General features: G+C 51.8%; 1 protein-coding gene across 1 annotated transcript in view; it reads left to right on the top strand.

Annotated features, from left to right (window-relative positions):
• The first annotated feature begins 5,763 nt into the window (after positions 1 to 5,763).
• Positions 5,764 to 16,602, top strand: part of TCERG1L (transcription elongation regulator 1 like) — a 67,040-nt gene continuing 56,201 nt past the window's right edge. The window contains exons 1-3 of the mRNA XM_054382540.1: positions 5,764 to 6,069; positions 8,601 to 8,747; positions 9,506 to 9,686. Coding sequence (XP_054238515.1) covers positions 5,764 to 6,069; positions 8,601 to 8,747; positions 9,506 to 9,686 — 634 coding nt within the window. The remainder of the gene's footprint in view (positions 6,070 to 8,600; positions 8,748 to 9,505; positions 9,687 to 16,602) is intronic.

Raw genomic sequence — 16,602 nt, 5'->3', positions numbered from 1 at the left:
AGGCATTAAGAGAAACATTAGCTCTGGGGTGTGGGATGGTCTCCTACAGGCTGGTCTGGAGTGGTCACTGGTGGTATTTCCCAGGGCTTGGTGCTGGGGCTAGTTCTTTTTAGTATCAATGACCTGGATGAGGGAATTGAGGGCACCCTCAGACAGTTTGCAGATGACACTAAATTTGCAGTGTTGCTCTGCTGGAGGGTAGGAAGGCTCTGCAGAGGGATCTGGCCAGGCTGGATTAATGGGTCAAGGCCAATGGAATGAGGTTCAACAAGGCCAAGTGCTGAATCCAGGAAGACTCCAGGCTTGGGTCCTTTACTGCACAGTATAAAAGGACCTGTGGTGCTGGTTGACAGCTGGCTGAAGATGAGCCAGCATGTGTCCAGGTGGCCAAGAATGCCACCAGTGCCCTGGCCTGGATCAGGGATATGGTGGCTGGCAGGAGTAGGGCAGGGATTGTTCCCCTGTACTGGCACTGGTGAGGCAGCACCTTGAGTCTTTGGTTCAGTTTCAGGCCCCTCACCAGAAGAAGGATCTCAAGGGGCTGCAGGAGGTCCAGAGAAGGGCACTGAAGCTGGTGATGGGTCTGGACAACAGGTGTTTGGAGGTGAGGCTGAGGGACTTGGGGTTGTTCAGCCTGGGGAAAAGGAGGCTGAGGGGAGATCTTCTGGTTCTCTACAGCTCCCTGAAAGGAGATTGGAGCCAGGTGAGGGTTGGCCTCTTCTCCCCAAGGAACAAGTGACAGGAGGAGATTCCCTGCAATTGTGCCCAGGAGAGGTTTAGGCTGGACTTGAAGAAAAAAATTCTCTCCTGAAAGAGTGGTCAGGCACTGGAACAGGATGCTCAGGGAAGTGGTGGAATTGCCATCCCTGGAGATGTTACAGAAATCTGTGGGCATGGTGCCATGGGACATGGTTTAATGGTCATGGTGGTGTTAGGTTGATTGTTGGACTTCATGATCTTAGAGGTCTTTTCCAAGTGAAACAATTCTATGATTTTCTGATTTCCATGTTTGGTTCCTGAAATGGTTTGGGAGGTGTGTGATTTTTTGTATGCTGTCCCCACTGCTGAATCAAGAATAGCAGTGATGTTATTGAAGAGCAATAATCTAGGAAGGGAAATAATTAGGTACCAAAAGTGTCTTGAAGTTGCTACAAAGAGGATGGATCTCATAAAAGAGTAATTGCTGGGCTGATAAGGAGATATTTTACACTTGCAATGAGCTTTGACACCATGGGGAGGTAAAATACCTCATTAAGATGATGTTCAAGGCCAGATTGGATGAGGCCTTGATCAATCTGGTCTACTGGAATGTGTCCCTGCCCATGGCAGGGGGTTGGAACTAGATGATCTTTAATGCACCTTCCAAACCACACCCTTCTATGAGTTCATTCCATAAGAAGCCAGACCCATGTGTTGTACCTTGGGATGATGTGTGAGAGTAAAGGTAGTCATGAGGAGACCCAAGTGCCTCCAAGTCACACTCCTTCCACTCTTGTATTTGAAAGAACCCAAGTTCAGCTCAACCAACTGTCTCAGAAGCTGCCTTTGCACCCAGGCCTGCCAAGCAACTGGTGAAGATAACGTGTGGGCTGATGATAATTAGGTGCCTCAGGAAACGTCTGTCCTTGGCATGAAGCATTGCCTCCTCTCCACCACCGGCTGTGGTGTGTGTTGTGTACAACAGGAGAGTGGTGGGTGGGCACAGCACCTCTCAAATGCACCCACTCAGCACCCAGAACGTTGCTGTGGGGCATCATGTCTGCAAACAGAAGCCTTCTCCTTGTCCAGTGGGTGACATGGTCATCCTTTGAGGACCAGTGGTCACACTGTGTGCTGGAAACAGCAGCTTCAAGGCCAAAAAAACCAAAAACCAACCCAAAAAAAACCCAAAAACAACAACCCCAAACCCGTGTCCTGATGGCAGTTTGGAAAGTGTTCTACAAGAATGCTTACAGCCCATGTGAGGTCTTTCAATGAGGCATGATGAATGTTTCCAGCCCACTGCCAAGCTGACCACACTTGTTCTCAATGTTACCTCCACTTCTTTGCTGCAGCCCTCTGGAAAAGGACTTGGATGTGCTGGTGGGTGGAAAGCTGGACATGAGCTGGCAACATGAGAGCCTAGACCCAGACCCAACCGTATGCTGGGTTGATCCCCAGCAGTGTGGGTAGCAAGTGGAGGGAGGGGAATCTGCCCCTCTGCTGTGCTCTGCTGAGACCCCACCTGCAGTGCTGGGACCAGCTCTGGAGGAGAGACATGGTCCTCTCATCAGAGCCAGTCAGTAATACCTAGCAGGAGTATCTGTTATGGAAAGTCCCTAGAGTCCTTCTAGAGCATGTGAACCAGCACTGGGTCAAGATGTTTGCATCAGCAATGCTTTTGCTCAAAAGGGGATGACCTTATGTGGCTGGGAGGAGGCATCTCCCTTGGATCTGCTCTATGACATGAGGGAGACTCTCGCTTCACTTCGTTGAAGGCTTTGTCAAAAGCACTTCCAAATGTCACAGACACACACATGGTTTGTGAGGGCAGCATCTCTGCCCTGACCCTGTATCAGAAAGTAGATTAGATGATGGCGGCTTCATCTCTGGTGGCTTTTAAGCATTCCCACCCTCTTTGTCTGGAATTAGAAGGGAGATGGATTGATGTATGTCATCACCTCCATAAGAGAATATTTGTCAAAGCATCAGATGAGCTGCACAGGAGAATCAGATTAGCACCTGGAATTCTGCTGGCTTGAATGAAAGAAGTGGGGACCATCAATCCCCATGGCACAGGCTGTGAGCTGGTGGCTGGCTGGACTCCGAAGTTCTATAGATGGTGTTGTGCAGTGAGGTGCAGAGTGGGTCTCTTTGATATGTTCTGAGATCTGTTGTTGATTGCTGCTGAAAACCAGTGACTAATGCAGCAGATAAGGAGTGACCCAAGGGACAGACTATTAGTCAGTATTGGTATGAGAAAACATGCTGAGCTCCAAAGAGTGGTGGGATTTCACATGTAGATGTTCTCACCCTCTACTCTGCTGCAGTGACACTGCATATGGAGTGTTGGGTCCAGTTCTGGGCTCCCCAGTTCAAGAGCGACAGGCAACTTCCAGAGAGTGGAGACTGCAAAAATGCTGAGAGGACTGGAGTATCTCTGGGAGGAGGATAGGCTGAGAGACCTGGGACTGTTTTTGGCTTGAGTTGGAAGGGACCTTAAAGGTCATCTAGTTCCAACCCTCTGCCATGGGCAGGGACACCTTCCACTAGACCAGGCAGCTCAAAGTCTCATCCAGCCTGGTCTTAAATATTTCCAGGGATGGGGCATCCACAACCTCCCTAGGCAACCTGTTTCAGTGTTCCACTACCCTCATAATAACTTCTTAATGTCCAATCTAAATCTACATTGCTCTAGTTTCAAGCCATTGTTCCTCATCCTATCACCACAAACTTATAAAAAGTCCCTCTCCAGGTCTCCTCTAGCTCCCTTCAGGTACTGGAAGGCTGCTCTAAAGTCTCCCTGGAGCATTTTCTTCTCCAGGCTGAACAGTCCCATGTCTTTCAGCCTGTCCTTGTAGGAGAAGTGCCCCAGCCCTCTGATCATCTTTGTGGCCCTTTTCTGTGGGAATCCATGATCCATAGTCCTTTGACACTCTGGGAGGTGATGATTTACAAACTCAGCAGGAGATTTGCCTTTTCTCACCATTCAATGTTTGCCATGCTCTGATGGAGAGCTGGAGCTGGTGGGTTGGCAGGGAAACACAAGCAGTGATTTGAAGTCATCAAGCTGCAGCATTCACATGTTCCCTGAACTCAGGCTCAGACCTTTTCACCATTTTTCAGGCCTTTCATTTTTTGCTGGAGAAGCTGCAGTACTGTCAGCAGCTACACAAGGCTTTGCTCAGCTCCTCTCTTCTCTCAGCTGTGGAGAACAGGGAGAAGGCAGGAGAAACAAGCCCACAGGTTATATTCTTCACTAAAAGAGTGGTTAGGCATTGGAGCAGGCTGCCCAGGGAGGTGGTGGAGTCACCATCCCTGGAGCTGTTCAAGAAATGTGTGGACATAGGACTCTAGGACATGGTTTAATGGCTGTGGTGGTCTTAGGCCGATGGTTGGACTCGATGACCTTTTTCAACCAAAACAATTCTGTGATTCTATAAGCTGCTTGCCCTGTCAAGACGGCTGAAACCAGGACCACCTGAGCTGGGCTGGAGCACAGAGCTGCTCTTGAGCATCTGCAGAGGAGGGTGGTGCTTGTTTCCCTCAAATCATTACACCAAGTATGATGACCCACTCCTAATTGCTACAGCTTACCTGTGAGCAGGAGTTTCCTCCCTCTCTACTCTGCCCTGGTGAGACTGTGTCTGGAGAATTGTGTCCATTTCAGGGCTCCCCAGTTCAAGAGGGATAAGGAACTATTGGAGAGGGTCTAGTGGAAGCTATGAAGATGATGAAGGGACTGGAACATATGTCTGAGGAGGAAAGACTGAGAGACCTGGGATGCTGAGCATGGAAAAAAGCAGCCTGAGAGGGCATCTCAATGTCTATAAATATCTGAAGGGTGGAGGGCAGTAGGAAAGGGACAGGCTCTGTTCAGTGGTGTCCTGTGATAAGGGACAATGGACACAAAATGGAGCACAGGAAATTCTAACTCAACAGGAGGAGAAACTTTAATGTGAGGATGCTGGAAGCTTGGAGCTGGCTGCCCCGAGATGTGATGGAGTTCCCTTCTTTGGAGACTCCCAAGACCTGTCTGGATGTGTTCCTGTGTGACCTGCTCTAGGTGATCCTGCTCTGGCAGGGGAATAGGACTCTATGATCTTTAGAGCTCCAGTCCAACCTCTACCATTCTGTGATTCCGTTATAGATTAATTTTTAATGAGGAGCCACCAATGGCTTCTTCTGTGGCCTGGCAGGAGCAGAGGGCAGGCTTGGGTGTGTGGTTGAGGTACTGGTGGTGTCCTGGCAGTGGGACTCTGCTCTTGTTCTCAGCGGCAGCACCCACCAAGGTCAGTGCTGTGCTGAAGACCTGCTTCCCAAAACGCATTTCTCTGGCAGCAGCAATGGTCATGGGCTTGTCTCCTTTGGTCTGTGAGTGGATTTTGGCTATTTCTATGGAAAACGGGAGAAGATTTTTATTTGAGGGGGTGGCCACGGGATATCTGAACCTGCTGCTGTGGCCTCTGGCCCTCCTCAAACAGGTCTATGTCTGTTGTGCTGAGGAGTCTAGAGCTGGCCCCAGCTTTGCAGGTGGGGTCTCAGCAGAACAGAGCAGAGGGGCAGAGCCTGCCCCTTCCACCTGCTGCCCATGCTGCTGGGGATCAGCCTAGGATCAGACACTTGGTCACAGGTAATGGTTGCTCAGAGAGGTTGTGGAGTCGTCTGCTTTGGAGAGATTCCAACCCCACCGGGCCATTGTGATACTGGGCAAGCTGCTGTGGATGCCTTGCTTTAGCAGGGGGCTGGGACTGGATCCTCTCCAGAGGTTCCTTCCAGACCCTATGTCTAGGCTCATTTCCAATCCAAACGATGCCCCCAAACCCCCTTTTTCTCCCCCCAGCGCTGCCCTTGACCCCAGGGCTTCCCTAGCTGCTTTACCAGACGGCCCCACCCGGGGAAGGGGGCGGCCCAAGCGCGTTCCCCGCCCTTCCTCTTCCCACCTCCCCGCAGCGGGCGGAGCTTTACCGGCGGGGAACCGCGAGTTTCACTCGGTGGCGGTGGCGGTGGCGGAGCGGGTTGGGAGCCACCGGGCCCCGCCGGGCCACCCTCTTGCCATGTAGGATGCTGCCGGCTCCCCCAGCCCAGCGCCCGCACCCCCTTCTCTGGACACCCCCCGCGGCCGAGCCCCCGCCTCCACCTTGGGCCTGGGTGCTGCCGGCAGCCGCGGGGCTGCTGAGGGTCGGCGGCACCGCTGGGGCTCCCCCCCCCCCGCCGCCGCCGCCGCTGCTGCTCCCGCCGCCTCCCGCGCCCCCCCCGCCCGCCGCCGCCTTGCTGCGGGCAGCCCCGGGCTGGCGCGTCCCCTGCGAGCCGCTGCTGCCGCTACTCGCGGCCGCCGAACAGCACCCGGCAGCTCTCCTGCACGGGCAGGTAACGGCGGCTCCCACCCTACCGGGGGTCTCGGTGGAATTCGGTTGCTTGTTTTTGTTTTGTTTTTCGGGTTGGGGGGGCGGTGGGAGAAGTTTTCCGTTGCCCGGACATCATCGCCAGCCCCAGGGGTGAAGCATCTCACCGAGCACGGCGGGACTGATGGTGGGGGAACGGCAGAACGGTTCCTCATGATCGGTTACTGGGGAGCTCTGCCCGGTGCGGGGCTCGGTGGGCGCCGGTGCGCAGACCTGCTCCCCGCTGCTGTATGGTACGGACAGAGGGCACCGGCTAGAGGGGTCCCCGAGGAGGGTATCAGTGCGGTCAGCCCCGTTTGGAGCTACCGGAGGGCTCTTCTTGCTGACCCCGTGGGCAGTGTGGTGGATGCAGCCCCGCTCCTTGCTGCTGTGCGGTACGAGGAGGAGGGCACTTGCTAGATGGGTACCCGTGGAGAATGCTGGAGGGATTCGGCTCTGTGAAGGGAGCAGCGTAGGGGATCAACTCCGAGAGGTAGGGTTCCGGGGTTTCAGCCCTGTTGGAAGCTACCGGAGGGCTCTTGTTGCTGACCCGGTGCGGAGTGTGTCGGATGCAGCCTTGCTCCTTGCTGCTGTACGGTACGAGGCGGGGGGCAGCGGCTGGATGGGTGCCCGTGATGTGGGAGGAGCGGTATCTGAGGGGTTCAGCCCTGTGCGAGGGGGAGAGTACCGGAGAGGGTCAGCTCCGTGAGGTAGGGTTACCGGCGGGCTCAGCCCCGTTGGCAGCTACCCGGAGGTTCCAGCCGCCGGCCCGGTGCAGTGTGTGATGGATGCAGCCCCGCTCCCCGCTGCTGTACAGTACGAAGTGGTGGGCAGAGGCTGAATGGGTCTCCGAGGCGGGGGTGCCGGAGGAGTTCAGCCCCTTCGGGACCTACCGGGCGATTCCCCCCGCCGGCCCTGTGCGAAGCGCGTTGGACGCAGCCCCGCTCCCCGCTGCAGTCGCGTACAACGGACCCTGAAGCTTCCACCCGTTTTAGCCACCTGCAGAGGTTAGGTTTTTCTTTCCCGGGAAAAGAAAGGCTGTGAGAGGGTCTGCCAGGCTCCATCACCCGGCAGCCACGGGGTGCGTTTGCTGCAGGAGAAGGGTCCAGAAAAGGAGAAATGCTCCTGTAGTGCTCCAGCCCTGTGTAGCAGCCGGGGGGTTGGGCTGAATTTTCATCCAGGCTGAAGTTTAGAGTCGTGTCAACGGAACCGGGCTGGCTTCCCTTAATGCCTGTGTTCATTATCCGTGGCTGCAGGACACAGCAGGTTTTGGTGGTGTTTGTCCTGTTCGAGGGGGACTATCAGGAGCTGCACTCCCTAGTTTTGGTCTTGTCTTCATATTTTCTCTTCGTTCCTATATAAAACACCGCTGAGATGTGAGCTGTAGTAGCTGCTGGGCTTCATGTGAATATTTCCAGCTTTTTCCAGTACAAGCATCTCTGGTGGCTTGGGAGCAGTATGGGAGAGAGAAAACGGGTAGCTCTGGGTCTAATGAAACCCTGCCATCAGTTATCCCCTGGTGTCAGGCCGCTTAACTAAGCTGCAGAAGTGGGTTTCCTGTGGGAGCCCACCTGCTGAGTGAATTTCAACCAAGAGAAATTCCCCTTCCCATGCTTTCTTTAGTTTTTGCTCACCTTGAGTGCTTTGAAAACCACGTTCTAGTGATGTTTGTGTTTTGTACGTGAGATTCTGAGTAAGCAGAGGGAAAAGAAAAAAACCAAAATAACAAAACCCAAAACCCAACACCGTTTCTGGCCACTAGTGGTCATCAGCCAAGTGCTGGTTTTTGTAGCCCAGCCCCCGATTTGTGGCTTTCTGAAGTAGTTTGTCATGTCTCTCTGCTCTGGTGAGACCCCATCCAGAGCACTGTCTCCAGTTCTGGTACACCCAGCATAAGAAGGATATGAAACCACTGGAGCTGGTCCAGAGGTGGCCACGAAGATGACCAGAGGGCTGGTGCACCTCCCCTTTGTAGGCAGGCTGAGAGGTTTGGGGCTGTTCAGCCTGGAGAAGAGAGGGTTCCAGGGAGACCTTAGAGCAGCCTTCCAATATCTGAAGGGGGCTACAGGAGAGCTGGGGAGGGATGTTTAACAAAGGTTTGTAGTGACAGGATTAGGGACAATGGCTTTGAGCTGGAAGAGGGGAAATTCAGACTGGAGACTAGGAAGAAATTCTTTACAGTGAGGGTGGTGAGAGACTGGAGCAGGTTGCCTAGGGAGGCTGTAGATGCCCCCTCCCTGGAGGTGTTGAAAGCCAGGTTGGATGAAGCATTGAGCAATCTGGGATAGTGGAAGGTGTCCCTGCCTATGGGAGGGGTTTGGAACTTTGTCTCTCCCAACCTAATGTATTCTATGATTTTATGTCTGTCCCTCACTGTGTGATGCTTGAAGAAACCCTACATGGCTGTTGGAGTGAGGCAATGTGCTTGAAATTGTTCTTCTTCATCTTCCACATATTTAGGAACTGATGAAAAGCATCATTTCAGTGAGGTTAAAATCCTGTTTTCTTTCCTGCCAGTGGCTATTTGGGGCTCACTCTCCAGTCATTGGATTTTCACCTTCCTCGAACGTGGAGTTCGTTCCAGTCTTGCCACCTGTGTATGCCTCCACAGTTCCACCCCACGCTGGGAAAAACTGGATTGATAAGAGGCTGCCGAGCTGCAAAGTGAGTCTGGGCTTGGTGTGCTGGGGTGTTTTTAAGGCTGCAGTGTGTAAATGTCCTGGGCTTGGAGTTGTGGAGGGGTTTGTCAGGCAGAACCTTGCAGGGATGGGGTGTTGGAAGAGGTAGTGCAAGGAGGAGGCTTCTTCAAAGCTCAGACATCTTCACTTCTCTGAAGTTTTAAAATATCTTTAATACTGGCCTTGGTTATGTTGCATTAAAAGCTTTAATTTTGCCTCTGGGCTGTGATGAGTTTCTAGTTTCCCTTTCTTTTTGATTCTCCCACTGTTTTTCCCTAGGAAGCAGTGTCGTGGTGGCATCACTGTGGGTACTGCCACATCTGCAGTCCAGGGTGTCCCCCGTGGTCCTGCGCCCTTTGTTTGAGTAGCTGAATAATTAACCACAGCTTTGTGACTGTATCCCTTCCCCTCCCTCCTCTCCATCTCTCCCATCCCAAAGTCTAAAGGACAGCTGGGCTTGCTCTGGAGTCGCTGTGTCTGGGATATGGTGGCCTTCAGCTATTCTTCTCATTTTGTGATGCTGCATCAGCTGATTAGTTGTGTTAAAAGCTAATTAATTTTTAAATAGTCAGCTAGACTCAGCCTACAGCACTGATGGAGCAGAAATCAATCTAATGTTGTAAGTTTATCCTCAAATTGAGATATTTACCTCTATTGCTCAATTCAGAGGCTTAATTCTCTCTCTCATTTCTGAGTTTTGTGTCTCCAACCTTGACCTTCTTTTTCTTTCTTGCTGTTGGACAGATATACTTGAATAATGCCTTTGCTCTGGACTCAGTGTGGATACATCCTGAGGAATCAAGGCTCTTCCAGGGCAGTGAGAAGCCTCTCTTAATGACAAACCATGTAGCCATGGCTATAGCCAGGCCAGCTGCTGCCTCCAGGCCTCTTCCCACCGTGGTGTTGGCACCTCAGCTGATACCAGGTCAGTAGGACATGAATAATGAAGTACTTTGTTTTTTTAAGTCTGTTTCCTAGGGATGCCTAAGCCTTTCTCTAAAGTAAGGGGTTTTTCCTTTCAGTTGGAAATAGTCTTGCTTGATCTGAACCTTGATGGCAGAGCGTGTTTCATCCTCTAAACTACACAGCTCAGTGCTGGGCGCAGTTCTCTTTAATATCTTTATCAATGATCTGGATGAGGGAATTGAGGGCACCATCCGTCAGTCTGCAGATGACACTAAATTGAGTGGGGGTGTTCATCTGCTGGAGGGTAGGAAGGCTCTGCAGAAGGATCTGGCCAGGCTGGATTGATGGGCCAAGTGCTGGGTTCACCAAGGCTGCGTGCTGGGTCCTGCATTTGGGTCACAACACCCCCGTGCAATGCTCCAGGCTTGGGGTGGAGTGGCTGGAAACTGTCTGGCAGAAAAGGACCTGGGGGTGTTGGTCAACAGTAGATAAATATAAGCCAGTATGTGCCCAGGTCACCAGAAGGCCACCAGCATCCTGACTTGGATCAGCAATAGTGTGGCCTACAGGACCAGGGCAGAGGTTGCCCCCTCTGCTGGGCATGGTGAGGCTGCACCTTGAACCCTGGGTTCAGGGTTGGGCCTCTCACTCCAGGAAGGACATCGAGGTGCTGGAGCAGGTCCAGAGAAGGGCAACAAAGCTGGTGAAGGGTCTGGAGAACAGGTCTGGTGAGGAACAGCTGAGGGAACTGCGGTTGTTCAGCCTGGAGAAACAGAGACTGAGGGGAGACCTTCTGGCTCTCTACAACTTCCTGAAAGGAGGTTGGAGCATGGGGGAGGCTGCCCAGGGCAGAAGTGGGGTCCCCATCCCTCAAAGAGTTTCAAAGCTGTGTAGATGTGGTGCTGAGGGCCATGGTTTAGTGGTGACCTGACAGTGCTGGGCTAACAGTTAGACTCGATGATCTTTAAGTGTTTTCCAGCCTATATGATTCTCCGATTCTCTGATCTCATTAAGGCTCAGTTATGCACAGTGATATTTGTGAAATAAATTCCATTAATCTGCACAGCTCGGCTCTGTCACAGCAGCTTTCAGCAGGGCTGAGCCTTGGACTTGAAAAAAGAGCAGAAAAATCCGTGGCAGTGAAGCTGGGGCTCTCTTGTTTTGATGCTGCTGCTGCTGCAGCAGTGGTTTAAAAGACAGGTTGTGTCAGGGAAAAGGGTAAGAAATAAAACAGTGCTGATGCTGAGGACGATAATTTCTGCTTTTCCATTCAGAAGTGGAATATTCTTAATGGTTTGCTGTCAACTGTTTCTTTCTCTCTTGGATTGAAGATCTGTTTGGTTGACAGCAGAGCCCCTCTTACCTTTTCTTTTCCCCTCTGAAGTGCCTCTTGTTTTGCAGCTGTAAAGCTTTTCCTTTGTCTCGCTGTTGATGCAGAGATGGAGAGTGTGAGCTGGAGGAGCTCTTGCCTGCCTGGCTTTGTTTGCCAGCCAGGTTAATTAGCAATGAATATTGCTCTGTATCGAACCACTCGAGGTGGTTGTGTGTTGTGATGTTGCAGCAAGCCATGGCTGTGAGCTGCTTTCTCCCCCTGCAAGGATGGCCTGATGGACAGCTGCTGAGCTGCAGCATCAAACATGGGGTGCCCCTGGCACAATCCCATGGTATCCGTGTCTTCCTTCAGGGATGTTGTGAGGAGCAGCTGAGTTCTGCTCCTGGACAGGGATGCCTTGACCAGATGTGGTTTTAGGGACAGGCATGATGATGTGGGAAGTGTCCTGTGCAGGGAAGCCCAAGCCCAGCATTTGTTAATGTATCCCAGAATCCCAGGCTGGTGGGGGTTGGAAGGGATCTCTGGAGATAATCCAGTCCAGCCCTACAGCAGGGGCACCCACAGCAGCTTGCCCAGGATCACAATGTCCAGGTGGGTTTGGAATCTCTCCAGAGAAGGAGACTCCACAACCTCTCTGGGCAGCCTGCTCCAGGTCTTGGAATCAACTCAGGCTGGGGATGAAGGGCTGGAGAGCAGCCCTGAGGAGAAGGACTTGGGATGCTAGCGGGTGAAAAGTTGGACATGATCTGGCACTGTGCACCCACAGCCTAGCCCCAGCCATGTCCACAGCAGGTGGAGAGTAGGGATTCTGCCCCTCTGCTCTGCTGAGACCCCACCTGGGGCCAGCTCTGGAGTCCTCAGCACAGCAGAATAGACATGGACCTGTTGGAGTAGGGCCAGAGGAGGCCACAGCAGTGTTGGCAGGGCTGGAAGCCCTCTGCCATGAGGCCAGGCTGAGAGAGAGGGGGTTGCTCAGACTGGAGAAGAGAAGGCTCCAGGGAGACTTCCTGGTGACCTTGCAGTGCTTAAAGAGGCCGAGAAGAAAGCTGGGGTCAGACTTTTGAGCAGGACTTGTTGTGAAAGGACGAGGGGTGATGGTTTGAAGTCAAAGAGGGAGATTCAGACTGCAGACAAAGAAATGTTTGACACTGAGGGCAGCGAGAGTTTGGCCCAGGTTGCCCAGAGAGGTTTGGGGCTGTGAGCAACCTGCTCTAGTTGCAGATGTCCCTGCTGACTGCAGGAGGTTTGGACTAGGTGACCTTCAATGGCCCCTTCCCATGCAAACCAGTGTGTGATTCTAGCCCAGGGACACCCCCAAGCTGGGCCTGTACCCCAAAGCCTGGCAGATCTGTAGGCATGGCAGTGACGTTTCTGCAGGCCAGCAGCACTGGTGTCCTTCAGCCATAATGAGAAGCTGCTCCTGGGGAGCCTTATGGCCGTGCTTGAATCATTTCCTACATAATCTTTACACTTAATATGAAGAGTAATAAAAACCCTGAGAGCAAATTGCTTCGTTAAGTGGTTGAAGCCGAGGAGTTCAGAAGCTTGCTGCAGGCTGTGTGGCTGTGCTGGTTGGGGAAGCCCATCTGAGGGCAGTGTGGCCTTCCATGGGTGTCAGCCATGGTATTGTTGTCTTCTCAAGGCAGCAGCCACGTTATGGAGGTAAAGGGGTAAGGCAGAGGAGCTGGGCAAGTCGTCCTGCTCAATGTGTACCTGCTAGGAGGTGTTGTTTTCCACTGGGGAAGGAGGCAGCTGTTGTCCTCGCTCATATTTCACAGGCTCACAGATTGCATTGGGTTGGAAAGGAACCTCAAAGGTCATCTTGTCCAAACCTCCTGCAGTCAGTGGGAACACCTCCAACTGGAGCAGGCTGCCCAGGGCCACACTAAGTCTGATCTTGAATGTCTTCAGGGATGGGGCCTCAACCACATCTCTGGGCAACCTGTTCCAGTCTTTCACCACTCATTGCGAAGAGCTTCCTCCTAATGTCCAACCTAAATCTCCCCTGCTCCAGCTTCAAACCATTGCCCCTCATCCTATCACCACAGGCCCTTCTAAACAATCCCTCCCCAGCCTTCCTGTGGATCTTCTTCAGATACTGAAATTCTGCTTCAAGGTCTCCCCATAGCCTCCTCTTCTCCAGGCTGAGCATAGGTTGTCTTCATAGGATGTGCTTACCCTTTGGCTGATCTAAAGCCAGCACTGACATCGTGTTTTCCCACCTCAGAACCCTCTCTTGGTTTATTGCTGCTGGCAATGGCATTTTTGTGTGAAGAAGGCAGTCCTGAGATGTTTTTGCAGAGGAAGGAGGAGTATTTGTGTCTTCTGTATCATTGTGCTCTCTGCCACGTAGATGAACCCAAGGTTGGTTTGGACCAGCTGTGCCCATGTGGTGTTTGTGGATTCTACACTTCCCCATGTGGTTGGTGGCTGCTGGATGTGGGGTGAAGAGTACTCTGTGGATCTCTGTTAGATGAAAGCTGTAGCCTGTGGTATGTTTTTACTAGTTAAAATAAGATCAAAATATTCAAAGAGAAATTCTAGTGACAGTGTTTGAAGTTGCATCCAATGTCAAGGACAGGCTTGGACAGCTGGGCAGAGAGGAACCTCATGATGTTCCACAAGGACTACTGTAGGGTCCTGCCCCTGGGTGGGACAACCCCCTGCACCAGTACAGGTGAGGGGTGACCTGCTGCAAAGCAGTTCTGAGGAGAAGGACCTGGGAGTGCTGGGGGACAAGAAGTTCCCCATCAGCCAGCAATGTGCCCTTGTGACCAAGAAAGCCAATGGTCTCCTGGGGTGCATGAAGAAGAGTGTGGCCAGTGGGTCAAGGGAGGTTCTCCTCCCCTTCTACTCTGCCTTGGTGAGGCTGCATCTGGAATGCTGTATCCAGTTGTGGGCTCCCCAGTTCAAGAGAGACAGGGAACTGCTGGAGAGAGTCCAGTGGAGGCTACAAAGCTGCTGAGGGGCCATGAGCAAATCTGTGAGGAGGAAAGGCTGAGAGACCTGGGGCTGTTGAGCCCAGAGAAGAGCAGCCTGAGAGGGGATCTGATCAATGCTCAGCAAGAGCTAAAGGACCTGTGGGGGGCAAGAGGATGGAGCCAGACTCTTCTCAGTGGTGCTCAGTGACACAACAAGGAGCAACTGCAAGTCAGGAGGCTCTACATGAAGATGAGGAGAAACTTGTTTGGTATGAAGGTGCTGAGCCCTGGAGCAGGCTGCCAGAGAGGTTGTGGAGTCTCCTTCTCTGGAGAGATTCCAAAAACATTTGAATGTTGTGATCCTGCACAAGCTGCTCTGGGTGGTCCTGCTTTAGCAGGGGGAGTTGGACTGGGTGATCTCCAGAGGCCCTTTCCAACTCCTCACCATGCTGGTGCTTTGTGTTTATGGGAGAGGCTTGGTAGCTCTGACCTTTCCATAATACTGTCCTACCTGGCTCCAGGAATCTTGCAGTGGTTTCAGAGGCTGTTCTTTTCTCATAAGGAGCCAGGTATTCTTCTTTATTGCATGTGAGGGAAAGAATGGGCTGTTAGTGCTGCTGTTGCTGGCAGACTCGTGCAGGAGGAGCTGGAGTTTAGAAACAAAAAAAGGCAATAAGTTGTTGGGTTTTGTTTTTGATTTCCTCCCTTTGGGCTACAGACAACAGGAATATTGATGTGTTTTGGGATAAAGATGCTATTTAAACCAATCCATTGCATCATTTTATTGATTGATAGCTGCTGGTTGAGTTGCTCAGCAGCTGAATTTACACAGAATCACACAGAATTACAGAATGGTAACACTTGGAAGGGACCTCTGGAGATCATCCAGTCCAAACCCCTTGCTAAAGCACAGGCACCCACAGCAGCTTGCCCAGGATCTCAATGTTCAAATGGTTTTGGAATCTCTCCAGAGATGGAGACTCAGCCACCTCTCTGGGCAGCCTGCTCCAAGGTTCTATCACTCCTCCTCACATTTAGATGAAACTACTTATGTTCCAGTTTGTGCCCACTACCCCTTGTTGTGTTGCTGGGCACCACTTAAGCCTGGTTCCATCCTCCTGACTCCCACCCTTGAACTGCTGACCAGCATTGATGAGATCCCTCTCAGTCTGCTCTCTTCCAGCCTAAAAAGCCCCAATTCCCTCAGACTTTCCTCATCATAGAGGTGTTGCAGACCCCTCAGGGTCTTTGTAGCCCTTTACTCTACCCTCACCAGCACATCCCTGTCCTTCTTGAACTGGAGAGCCCAGAACTGGATCCAGGACTCCAAATGTGATCCCATCAGGGCAGAGTAGAGTGGGAGAAGAACCTCCTTTTACCTGCTGGCTCCATTCTTCTTGATGCAGCCCAGGATGCCATGGGCCTTCTTGGCCACGAGGGCACATTTCTGTCTCACTGTCATTGTCTTGTCCACCAGGATTCCCAGGACCTTTCCTCTAGAACTGCCCTCCAACAGATCAGCCCCATGCAAGGTAGGCAGGAGGGGCAGCAGGTCCTCAGCCATCTGCCGTCTTCTGGTGTCCATACTTGTCCTGGAATGTCTGTGCTGTAGGTCTGCCAAGTGCCTGTGCTTGGTAGTAAGACCAAGTTCCTTGCAAGAGTCATTGGAAGTCATGAGTGGCACCAAGTCCTGATGTCTGTGTGGAGAACATTGCATGGGTTAGTGAGGAATTGCATCAGGGCAGAAACTGGTGGATACCCCATTCCTGGAAGTGTTCAGGATGAGGTTGGTCAGGGCTTGGAGCAGCCTCATCTAGTTGAAGATGTCCCGGACCATGGCAGGGTGTTAGAACTAGACAAGCTTTAAGGTCCATTCCAACCCAAACCCTATGATCTCTATGTAGCATAAATATCTTATTTTTCTACTCCTTGTATCTTCAGGCTCCCCATTTTTATTATCGATCTCTTTTTAGTTATAGCTATCACTTTTTTTATACAGAAATGATACCTTTTTGTTTTAATCAGCTTAGCAAATGATCCAAAACGTTAGGTTATTAGAAATATCAGATTCTGATGGCTCAGATCCTTAGGAGAAAATTATTTACAGTGAGGGTGGTGACACATTGGAACAGGTTGCTCAGGGAGGTTGTGGATGCCTCCTCCCTGGAGGTGTTCAAGGCCAGGCTAAGTGAGGCCTTGAGCAGCCTGGTCTAGTGGAAGGTGTCCCTGTTCATGGCAAGGGGGTTGGAACTGAGTGATCTTTAAGGTCCCTTCCAAGCCAAACCATTCTATGAATCACCCCTCTCTACCCAACTTTTGCTTGGGTATTCACTCTTTTATTTGTCTTCAGGGAGGGAGGATCAAGCACCAAGAGTCACTGTAGCCTGTTTCAAAAATCTCTTTTTTGTCTTCCCTCTCTGTGTACAGTCAGTTGTTGTCAGCTTTAATTCTGGTAGCAGCCTAATAAAGTGCTGTCGTCTAGCAGACATCAGTTTACAGACTCTGTGGATGAAGGGGAAGGGAACAAGGGATCATAAACAATAGTCCAGGTTTCAGGGTTTTTTATCTTTGCTGTGGAGTTGGTTTCTCACACAGACCTGGAAGCACTGATAAGTATTTTATGACGGCTGCTGCCTTAGAGCTAAACTGGCTGTGGTGCTAGGATGACTTCTTTACCAGAC

This window comes from Indicator indicator, chromosome 7 (assembly GCF_027791375.1).
Source record: "Indicator indicator isolate 239-I01 chromosome 7, UM_Iind_1.1, whole genome shotgun sequence".
NCBI lineage: Eukaryota > Metazoa > Chordata > Aves > Piciformes > Indicatoridae > Indicator > Indicator indicator.
Note: the sequence above shows the minus strand (reverse complement) of the source record. Positions and strands in the feature narration are given on the sequence as shown.